At 35.9% G+C, this 12,277-nt stretch overlaps 1 protein-coding gene across 7 annotated transcripts in view; it reads right to left on the bottom strand.

Moving 5' to 3' along the window:
• Window positions 1-12,277, bottom strand: part of ARFIP1 (ADP ribosylation factor interacting protein 1) — a 127,573-nt gene that overhangs the window by 98,814 nt on the left and 16,482 nt on the right. For 4 of the 7 annotated variants that reach the window (XM_060116444.1, XM_060116491.1, XM_060116458.1 and 1 more), the window contains exon 2: window positions 8,991-9,070. The exons of the other annotated variants lie outside the window; for them this stretch is intronic. In XM_060116444.1, the coding sequence (XP_059972427.1) occupies window positions 8,991-9,068 (78 nt within the window). In that variant the 5' untranslated portion in view covers window positions 9,069-9,070. The remainder of the gene's footprint in view (window positions 1-8,990; window positions 9,071-12,277) is intronic. 7 annotated transcript variants of the gene reach the window in all.

Below are 12,277 nucleotides of genomic sequence, written 5' to 3'. Positions count from 1 at the left end.
GCTTTTCACATACTAACTGATTTAATTCTAATTATGCATTAACTCATTCAAACCCACCACAACTCGCGAACCGAGATACCATTATTATTCCTGTTTTACAGGTAAGAGAACAGAAAGATTAAGAAATGTGCTTAATGACATGCAGCTAGCAAGTGATGAACTGGGATTCAAATCTGGCAGTCCGGCTTCAGAGACCTTAATTTTAACCTCGACATTATACCGCCTCCCTAAAGGTGACTGAAATACATCAATGGGCCATGCCGACCAATATATATGCCTTCAGATATTTGTGAGTCAAACGTACTGCCTTCTTGATGTTGACAACTTGTACTGTTGTTTCTTCTGTTTCCATATCAACCTGCGCTACTCTAACTGTGCTACTTGTCTTAATCTGACCCAATCCAACAATTCAAGATGGAAGCAACAGCCTCCAATTATATCATTATTGCTGCCTTTTGCTAATAACAGAGCCCTAGAGACAGCTGTCACCAGGAACTTCCTACTCCTAGCTGTGGGAGGTTGCAGAGTTAAACTAGGACACCTGGGAATCAGGAGCTTCAGGATATGGACTAAGCCTGATGCTGCAAATGGCATCAGCTGCCAGAAAAGATGCATGTTATTATTGATCCTGATAACTCCTTGGTTAGCCATTGGGGTCAATTTTAGTACCCATCCCCCCAAACAACGCCTAGGGACATTTCTGGTTGTTATAGCTGGGGATGGTGTGTTACTGGCTTCTTGAAGGTACAGGCCAGGAATGTTGCTAGAGGTCCTACAATGCACAGGATAATCCCCCACAGTAAAAAATCATATAGCTAAATATGCCACAGAGTCAAGGCTGAAAAACTGTAAATAGCCTGATGCTATAAACTGCTTCTTATAATAGCAGGCCCAATGGGTCTTAATATTTACTCATTTTATCAAATTACCCAAGACATTTTTCACAGAAGTAGAACAAATAATCCTAAAATTTATATGGGACCACAAAAGAACCAGAATTGCCAAAGCAATCCCAAGGAAAAAGAACAACGCTGAAGGCAGAACTCTCCCAGACTTCAGACAATACTATAAAGCCACAGTAATCAAAACAGTGTGGTATTGGCACAAAAACAGACATATGGATCAATGAAACAGAATAGAGAGCCCAGAAGCAAACCCATACACTTATGGTCAATTAAGCTTCAACAAAGGAGGCAAGAATCTACAGTGGAGAAAAGACAGTCTCTTCAGCAAATGGTACTGGGAAAGCTGGACAGCCTCATGTAAATCAATGAAGTTAGAACACACCCTCACACCATACACAAAAAAACTCAAAATGGCTTAAAGACTTAAATATCAGACATGACACCATAAAATTAGAAGAGAACACAGGCAAAACATTCTCTGACATAAACTGTACCAATGTTTTCATAGCTCAGTCTCCCAAGGCAATAGAAACGAAAGCAAAAATAAACGAGTGGGACCTAATCAAACTTATAAGCTTTTGCACAGCAAAGGAAACCATAAACAAAATGAAAAGACAACCTACGGGCTGGGAGAAAATATCTGCAAATGATGTGACCAATAAGGGCTTAATTTCCAAATTATACCAACAGCCCATACAACTCAATAACAAAAAAACAAACAACCCAATCAAAAAATGGGGAGAAGACCTAAGTAGACATTTCTCCAAAGAAGATATACAGATGGCCAACAGGCACATGAAAAGATGCTCAACATCACTAATCATTAGAGAAATGCAAATCAAAACTACAATGAGGTACCACCTCACACCAGTCAGAACGGCCATCATCAAAAAAATCTACAAACAACAAACGCTGGAGAGCGTGTGGAGAAAAGGGAACTCTCCTGCACTGTTGGTGGGAATGTAAATTGATATAGCCACTATGGAGAACAGTATGGAGGTTCCTTAAAAAACTAAAAATTGAGTTGCCATATGATCCAGCAACGCCACTCCTGGGTATATATCCAGAGAAAACTATAATCTGAAAAGATACATGCACCCCAATCTTCACAGCAGCACTATTTACAACAGCCAGGACATGGAAACAACCTAAATGTCCACCGACAGATGAATGGATAAAGAAGATGTGGTGTATATATATATATACACAGTGGAATATTAGCCGTAAAGAAGAATGAAATAATGCCATTTGCAGCAACATGGATGGATCTAGAGATTATCATACTGATGTAACTCAGAAAGACAAACACAAATACCATAAGATATCACTTATATGTAGAATCTAAAATATGACAAAAATGAACACATTTACAAAAAAGAAACAAACTCAGAGACATAGAGAACAAACTTATGGTTACCAAAGGGGAAAGGGGGTGGGGGAGGGATAAATTAGGAGTTTGGGATTGACAGATACAAACTACTATATATAAAGTAAACAACAAAGTCCTCTGTATAGCACAGGGAATTGTATATAATATCCTGTAATAAACCATAATGGAAAAGAATATGTATCTATATGTATAACTGAATCACTCTGCTGTACACCAGAAACTAACACAACATTGTAAATCAACTATACTTCAATTAAAAACAAAACTTACTTTAATGTCATAAATGTAACCCATTTCAAAGCAAGACCAACTGCACTGGGTGAGGATAACTCCCCCATGCCCTCCTTTGGTGCACCACTTAACACTATCCATCACTCCAGAGAACTTTCTCAACACTACAATAGCTATAACATGGCTCTTAAAACTGCTGACAGGCTGACCCCTACCCACTTCTCCAGCCACTTCTCAGACCATATTCTTCCCTAACTTTCTCCATACTGGACAACTAAATGTCTGCTTACTTCATGGTGCACAGTAACTCTTCTCCCTGTAAATTCAACTCCTAGTCTATGGCCTTTTCTGTAGCTGCCCAAGACCAAAGCTAAAAGAAAAAAGCTCGCGTAACTTTTTCTGGCACTACTTATGTTTTTCAAATCCTGAAAATATACCTTGACATTAACATTATAAAAGGCTTTACATTAGACAATCAGCATCTATGGGTGAACACTTCATGGAAAATAAAAGATTCAACATTAACAAAAATTCACCCAAAGACTAAAAATCTATCTTAGTAATGCAAGAGGAGGATACTGGAAATAAGTTTCTTGATGTTATCAATATATTACATTATGAATGGTAAGACCTAATTTCTAAAATGCTTATTAGAAAAAGATAGAAACTTTCTAGAAAGGATGTAAAAGAACTTGTCTTAGCCTTAATCAGACTTCTGGAACAATACAAGGCATCACATCTTCTAAAACACACATATTTAACATTGTTCTTTAATCCAATTTACCAGTGAGCTGGTAAAAATAAAGTGGTATAATAATAAGCTTAAAGTTTTTCCAATTGTTTCTTACATCTACCATTTTTTTAAAAAAAGTTATTTGAAAATTCATTGAAAAGCACTATGAAATATTTCTAATGCTCAGTAGGTATTTTGTTCTGCTATCAAGTAGTTCTTCTAATTTAAAGGACTGAATTCTTAATTTCAGTCAAATCTAGACAAAAGAGCAGTGAATAAAGTAAACAGTGTGGGGGAAAAAAAAGAAAAGAAGGGAAGCTACAAATATTCAACTCTAATTGTTCTAGTTATGGTTTCAGACAATGAAGGTCGCAGTGCTTAGTGAACTAATTATGTACGTCAACAGAGACCATATTTTGTTCTAAAACCAAAAAGCACAAATGCCTTCTGTGTCAGATGAAATTATTTAGATTTTTGTTTGCCTACAAAAAAAGAAAGCAATTCTATTAAACTCATAATTCAGTCTTTGAAATTTCCCTCTGTATTAGTAAAAATATGATCTTTGAAAACTGGTTAATGTATTTATAGCAAAGTTAATTTAACATGGTTCAAAAGTATTAGGTGAATAAGCCTACCCATGAGGTCTCAAGATAACTAACCAAGGTGTCAGGAGACATAGATTTAAGGACCAGCTCTGCCACTGTTTTATAAGTTTACAGAAGTCATTGTACTTCCCTAAGTTTCAATGTCCTCATTTATAAAATGAGATTCTTAACTTCACCTATATATCATATAGCTATTATAAGAATCAAATATGAAATTGCTTGGCAAACTGAAAACGTTATAAAGATGTTATAATTATAGCACACTGATTTCGGCTAAGGACAAATATTGGAGTAGTCCCATCAACACTAGCATTTACCAGCATAGCTACTCCTCCTAACTGTCACTATGGGTACCCTAAACACATTTCTCTAAAACAGACCAATATCAAGACAGAGCTGAAATATGGTTACAAATGTTATCGTCTTTGGCCAAGTTCCTTTTTTTTTCTTTCTTGGCAATTTCATGGTTTTAAAAGGAAGATGATCCTACATAAGGATGGAGAAAGCAATGTGGTCAAGTCCAAATAATTACTGAATCTGGATGATTAATATACGGTAATTCATTTACTACTTCACCTTCATTTCACACGTTGCAACTTTTTCTTAACAGATGTTTTAATCTACTAGTATCAACACCTATTTGTCTTGTATTTTCAACCACTTGCTACTCGAATACCACATGTCAGGTCTCCCAAGTTTCTCACCTTCTGCCTGTCATTCTCATTTCTGGGTCAAGCCAATCTTTGCCACTAGCTACCACTTGAACCGCATTTCCGCCCACTCCTCCCTCACTGACCCTCAGTTCCAGCCAGAGTTCTCACTGCTATTCCTCAAACATACCAATCTTATTTTTACCCTTGCCTTTGCTCTCTCTGGAAGGTTCTTACTCCCAGATTTTCACATGACCCTTCCTCATTTCATTTAGGTTTCTGCTCAAACAGAAAGGGCCTGCCCTGACCAAAGGATGTAAATTAGCACACTTCATCACTCTTTAGCCCCTTATCCTGCTCTACAGCAGTAAAGACTACTTTACATTATATTATAAAATAATTTATGTATATATTTAACATGTCTGTCTCCCTCCCCAATATGTTTACAACATAAAAGCCAACTCCTCCTGACACTCACAATCCTTCCATGACCTGAACTATGTTCTTCCCACTTATTATGCTTCTTCAGATACCCTATTAAATCAAACTTAATTACTCACACTTCTCAATTTCCTTTCTCTACAACTCAGCCCAAGCTGTGACCATCATCATTCACATACTCAAATTCTACCCACACTGTAAGAAACAGTTTAAACACCACCTTTACTGATATTCCTGGCTGATACTTCTCTGAACTGCCACAATTCTTCATCTGTACCACTCTAAAGGCATTATTATTCTATATTTTATTTATTTTAAAATATCCTCTAATAATCAACATGCAGCTTGAGTGCAGGATCTAAACGAATTCACTTTTAGACCTCTGGGTTACTTACATAAAAGAGAAATGGAAATATTTGTATATTTTTTCTTGGATATTAGAAGTAAGTATATGTATTAGTGTTACTGTATCAAAGGGCAGACAGAAAAGGAGAATTCATGCAATAATCCTAAGATACACTAATAAATACCTAATACAACTATTTTGCTTTCTTTCCTTTTTTATTGTTGTTAAAAATACACTTGTTTTCCCAACTTCCTTGATTCCATCTTTACATAATTTTTTCCTATAAAATTTCTTACATTTACTCATATTTCCCACTTTTCTTTGGGTTCAAATCATAGCTCTTTTCCTCATCAGCCATGTTAGCCCTTCCAGGTCTCTGTTGCCTAATCTACAGAATGAGGGAGAAAACCTCAACTGCAAATGGGTTATTATAGTATTAAATGAGATAATATATCTCATAAAACCCAGTACAGTGCCTGGCACCTAACAGGCTCTCAGTGAATGGTGCCTATTTGGCTATTATTTCTTCTACAGATATAGAAACTACAGTTTTAAAACACATTTCAGGGTATAAAGTTTGAATATTAAAAAGACAAAAACAAAATCTACCTTTTTCTGCTCTAATCAAGACTGGAATAGAGTACAAAGCAAGCCAAGCTCACGTTTTCTTCTTTTTTAATTCAAAAAGAAAAAAACAAACAAACAACTGATGTCATAAAAAAAAGAGAAGAAGAAAGCGTTTTTATGGTCACTGATAGGATGGATATCCTAATGAAAACATCATTTGATTGAGAGGAAATCACCTGGATTCTGCAATTAACTAGCTGAGTGATCCTGCACAAAGGCAATTCACCTGACAGAACCTACAATGAACCTTAAGTCCCTTCTTGTTCAGGGTTGATACTGTTTTTGGCTCAGTTCAAAATGCTGGAGTTTTTGTTGTTGTTTTGTTTTGCTCTTAAAGAAATGAAAACTATCATCCAGGTCATCATATTCTATTCCTAAGAAACCAGTATCCATATATCGTTTATACTAGGGGAGTGAGGACTAATTCATGCATCAAACTGACCGTCAGTGATGTGCCAACCTCTGCTAGGATTAGCCTGAATTACTGAAAAGTCCAATGTATAGAATATTTAATTAAGAGTTAATGGCCATAATACATATAGAGTTATAATAGATTAAAAGAAGGGACTTTCCTGGTGGTGCAGTGGTTAAGAATCCGCCTGCCAATACATGGGACGCAGGTTTGATCCCTGGTCCAGGAAGATCCCACATGCCGCGGAGCAACTAAGCCCACACGCCACAACTACTGAGCCTGCGCTCTAGAGCCTGGGAGCCACAACTACTGAGCCCACGTGCCACAACTACTGAAGCCCGCGCACCTAGAACCCGTGCTCCGCAACGAGAGAAGCCACCGCAAATGAGAGAAGCCCACGCACCACAACGAAGAGTAGTCCCCGCTTGCAGCAACTAGAGAAAGCGTGCACGCAGCAATGAAGACCCAACGCAGACAAAAAATTTTAAAATATAACTATATATACACATATATTAAAAGAAGAACTCTTATAAGCAAATCTGACCCCCAAAATGTTTTCATCAAGGATATTGAAAAAAGAAGATTTAAGTTAGTAGAATACTAATATTGATAAATGGGGAATTTTAAAGTTACAGAATATTCCTAAATCCTACTTTGGTTAACTGTAAACTCATACAATGCTTTTAAATTTGGGTATAAATTCAGATTATACTCATACACCTGGCCTTTTTTTGTTTTGTTTTGTTTTGATTACCATATTCCCTGTGGATGCTGCACATTTGGGCATGGCTAAAAACACTGGGAATGCCTAATATGAATTACAATGTTAATTTACAGACAAATTTGAACAATTATTTGGCAGTGGATTCCTTCAGATCACTGTCATCCAGCCTTAACTCTCTTGAGCAGATTTCTAGTTTAGCATCTATTGGTGTGACATTCACATAGAAGAAACTCACAGTGGTAAACCACAGAGGGAATACTTTCATTTATTATGATGAGTCCCATCACTGACAGGGCTGCCAATCCTTCCTGTAGTTCACAAGCATTAAACTTCCTCTGACCATCTCTCAACAGTATAGATTCAGAGATCTGATCATAAAAAATCAAATCCACGAGTTAGGACAAATACGGTATACATAATTCCCTAGGTTCTCAGAACTAAATGTAACTACAACACTGCTTTGACAAACGGTAAACAGCCAAACTTTTTTTTTCTTTTTTTAATTAATTAATTAATTTATTTATTTTTGGCTGCGTTGGGTCTTTGTTGCCATGCGCGGGCTTTCTCTAGTTGCAGTGAGCGGGGGCTACTCTTTGTTGTGGTGCGCGGGCTTCTCATTGCGGTGGCTTCTCTTGCTGCGGAGCATGGGCTCTAGGCACGCGGGCTTCAGTGGTTGTGGCATGTGGGCTCAGTAGTTGCAGCTCTCGGGCTCTAGAGCGCAGGCTCAGTAGTTGTGGTGCACGGGCTTAGTTGTTCTGTGGTATGTGGGATCTTCCCGGACCAGGGATCAAACCCGTGTCCCCTGCATTGGCAAGCAGATTCTTAACTACTGCACCACCAGGGAAGTCCCAGCCAAACTATTTTAAATCAAGAAGAATCCTGAATCCCTCACAGATAATACATATTTTGCCAACCAGAACTCATCTTTGACTTGTGGACGAAAAATAAATTATCCAGCTCTAAACCCTACATTAAAGTCTATCACACAGACTCAGCATCTTGGCGTGATGATGAAACACTGTGGCTAGCACTGTGCCACATGCACAGAAGGCAAACTGGTTCAGAAACACTGCAACTGGAGCTGGAAGAACCCATGTTGTGTTCCAGCCTTGCTGGTTACTCCACCTCAGGGACTACCTCTGTGAAAGTTAAATATGATCAACAAATAAATGGGGGAGATAATGGTTGTTCTACTTGCCTCACTGAATTGCATCAAATCAGTCTAAGGATCAAGGCGGGACAATATGAAAGTGCTACTCTGTAAATCTTTAAGCACTATAAATTTGAGAGAGGTTGCTAGGATTAGGTGTTCAAAAAAGCATCTGATGACTTGAATTCAATATAAAATTAACTTCTTAACATCTTTCTACTCTAATGAGCTAGAACAGTGGTTCTTGGGTGGTATATATTAGAATCACCTGTAGAACTTCCAAAAAGAAAACACACACACACACACACACACACACACAGCCCGGTGTCTATCACTACAGACTCAGATTTCGTGAGTCTGAAGTGAAGTCCAGAACTCAGTATTTTTTTTAAACACTACATTTGGATTCTGATGCATAATTAACTAGAGAGAGAATATGGGAGCAGATGCGTGCAAATGTGAACCAATTACCACTGTTATTTCAACAGAAACTTCATTTCATGTTTAAGCTTAAAACTATAGTTCGACCAGACTTTTATGTTGATTTTTATGGGACAGGTATACTCTAAAATTTCATATGCCCAAAGGCAGATGTTAACTTACTTCCAATTATGAAGAAATAGCTCTCTCTCCTCCCACCCCTTTCCTGTGTCTATGTGTGTAGAAGAGTTTATTTAGAATGGCACATGTTTAGACAAACTAAGTCAATTTGGACAGTCTAAATTTGATTGATATGGGTTGACTTTAAAAAAACAATATAAATACTACCCATTCACCTCAGAATTAGACTTGACTTCTTCTGTGGCTGGCTTAGATGTACCAAGAGTTGTAGTATCATTGCTGCAGTCAGACATACCTAAAAGTAAAACGTGTTAAGCACACATTAAATAATTTAGTTAAAAGAGCTATATCACCTTACTGATATTCTTACAAATATTCCACAACATAAATCATTTATTTGCAGTCAGAATTGTTTTGTAAAACTATCTATAACCACATGAGTATCTATTGATTATAACAGATAAACAATTCTAAAAACAGACAAAAATTCAGGAAAAGTTTTTATGCAAAATGTAAAAACACATACCTCACTGAGTAAAAAATAATTTCATAAAACCATTTTAGATATGAAACAATTTAAAAGATCAGAGTGTCAACTTGATTTGCTAGATGAAAAAACTAAGATCAAAAATGTCAAAATATCCAAAGATAAAGCCAAAATATTAGTTATTCATGGCCTATATAAAATCAAAGTTTCAGACCAGAACTCAGATATCTTCCAACTCTCTGACCAGTGCTCTTTAGTACTGATAACAGATGTGACTGCTCATTGTCAAAGTCAAATTATACTCAGATTTCATTCAATAAAACTTTAATGTGCTATTTCTGCTTCTAACTTATTCAACAACATTTAGAGAATGCCAACTACATATGAAGAATTCTGCTAGGCACTAAGGAGAAAGAAAAGTAAAATCTAATTCAGGTTAAAAGAGCATAATGCCCTCCATACCTGCAGGTTCAAAGGTCAAAAATATTTGAAAAAAAAATTCCAGAAAGTTCCAAAAAGCAAAACTTGAATTTTCCACGCACCAGTAACTATTTATGTAACATTTACATTATACTATATATTATAAGTAACGTAGAGAGGATTTAAAGTATATGGGAGGATGTGCATAGGTTATATGCAATTTTATACCATTTTATAAGGGACTTGAGCATCTGCAGATTTTGTTATCTGTGGGTGTACTAGAACCCATACCCCATATATAGCAAGGGCGACTGTACTCTGAATCTAATCAAGGAGACAGATAAATAAGTACAAAACACCATATTAGGTACTATAATGTACAGAAGCAAAGTTTTACTCATGAAATACAAGGGAGGGAACAATTTTATTGTTCACAAATCGAATCCAATACCACATTAAGAAAATAATACAACATGAACAAGTGGGATTTATTCCAGGAATACAAGGCTGTTCAATTAAGAAAGCTATTAATATATAATATATTCATAAATCTAAGGGGGAAAAAAACATGGTTTTCTATGTAGATGTTGAGAAATCTATTGACAATTCAATACCCATTCATAATTCAATACTCAAGGAAAAAGGAATTAAGGGAGATGTCTTCAACATGATACATGCTTTAATCCTACAACCATTATTTTATTTAATAAAGAAATAACAGAGGCATTTCCACTACAAACAGGAACAATGCAAAGGAACCCACCATTTCTACTACTATTCAACACTGAACTAGAGGTATTAGCCAATCCAAGTAGATAAACCAATTAGAAGAATAATAGGTAAAGAAGTAAAACTATTTCTTTTTGCAGATGAATGATAGTACACCTGAAAAACTCCAAAGACTCAATGGTAAAACTAACTAAAAATTAAAAGAATTCAGTGAAAAAGTAGGATAAAAAATTAACATACAAAAGGAGTTTGGGATTAACATATACACACTACTATACACAAAATAGATAACCAACAAGGACCCACTGTATAGCACAGGTAACTATACTCAATATTTTGTAATAACCTATAAGCGGAAAGAATCTGAAAAAGAATATATATATATATTATATATATATATGTGAATCACTTTGCTGTACACCTGAAACTAACAGAACATTGTAAATCAACTATATTTCAATTAAAAAAAACTCTACAATTTTTGAACTGTTATTGAAAAACAATAATCAGCGGACATAAAGGCAGAGAAAAATCCCGTTTACAATTACAAAAAAGAAGATTAAATACTTAGGAATAGATTAAACAATGTATAAAACCTATATGAGAAAAATGTTTAAACACAACTGAGAGACACTAAAGACTGAGCAAATGAAAAGACATCCTGTTCTCGGCTATGATGACATTATAAAGAAGTCATTTCTCCCTTAGTTAATTTACAAATTCATTGCAATAGAGAAAAATATAACAAGCTAAATTATACAGTTAGATAAGTTATACTAAAGTTGATATGGAAAAATCAAACATGCAAGAGTAGTCAGGAAAACACTGAAAAAGGAAACTCACAAGGGGACTAACTTTGTCAGATGTTAAAACATACCATGAAGTATCTATACTTAAAGCACTATGGTATAGCACATGAATAAACAAAGAGACCAGAATAAAAAGTGTGAAGTTAGACCAAATATATACAAACATTTAATATATAACAAAGGTGACGTCTCAAACTGCTTAATTAAAGATGGGCTTCTCAATAAATGATTCCAGGAAAACTAGGTAGCCATTTTGAAAAATACAAAATTAGACCACCACACACAAGAATAAACTCCAAATGGATTAGGAATCTAGATGTAAAAAATGAAACCATAGATGAACTGCTAAAAGAAAACATAGATGAATTGTTCTTTAAACTTTCTAATTCTAAGAATCTAGAGATAATTTAAAAAATTGATTAATTTGACTAAATAAAGATGTTTTAAACACTGTATAACATAAGCACTATAAACAAAGAAAAAAGACAACTGAAAAACTAGGATAAAATATTTACAACAGGGGCTTCCCTGGTGGCACGGTGGTTAAGAATCCGCCTGCCAATGCAGGGGACGCAGGTTCAAGCTCTGGTCTGGGAAGATCCCACATGCGCAGAGCAACTAATCTGTGTGCCACAACTACTGAGCCTGCACTCTAGAGCCTGTGAGCCACAACTACTGAAGCCCATACTCTTCAACAAGAGAAGCCACCGCAACGAGAAGCCTGCGCACCGCAACGAAGGGTAGCCCCCGCTCACCGCAACTAGAAAAAGCCGGCGCGCAGCAATGAAGACCCAGTGTAGCCAAAAAAAAAAAAAAAATTTACAACATATGCCACAATGGGTTAATATTCCTAATATATAAAGAAGTCTTAAAAACAAAGGGGAAAAAACCAAAACCAGATAGAAAGCAGGAAAAAGACATGAACAGACGATTCACAAAAAAAGATTAAAATGGTCTCCAAAATATAAAAAATGATCAAATTCACTCATAATTAGAGAAATGCAAGTTAAAACAACACTGAGATACCATTTCTCATCTATTAGACTAGCAAAATTTT

Source organism: Mesoplodon densirostris, chromosome 1 (assembly GCF_025265405.1).
Source record: "Mesoplodon densirostris isolate mMesDen1 chromosome 1, mMesDen1 primary haplotype, whole genome shotgun sequence".
In the NCBI taxonomy this organism is placed as follows: domain Eukaryota; kingdom Metazoa; phylum Chordata; class Mammalia; order Artiodactyla; family Ziphiidae; genus Mesoplodon; species Mesoplodon densirostris.
The sequence above is the reverse complement of the archived record's forward strand: the minus strand, read 5'-3'. Positions and strand labels throughout refer to the sequence as shown.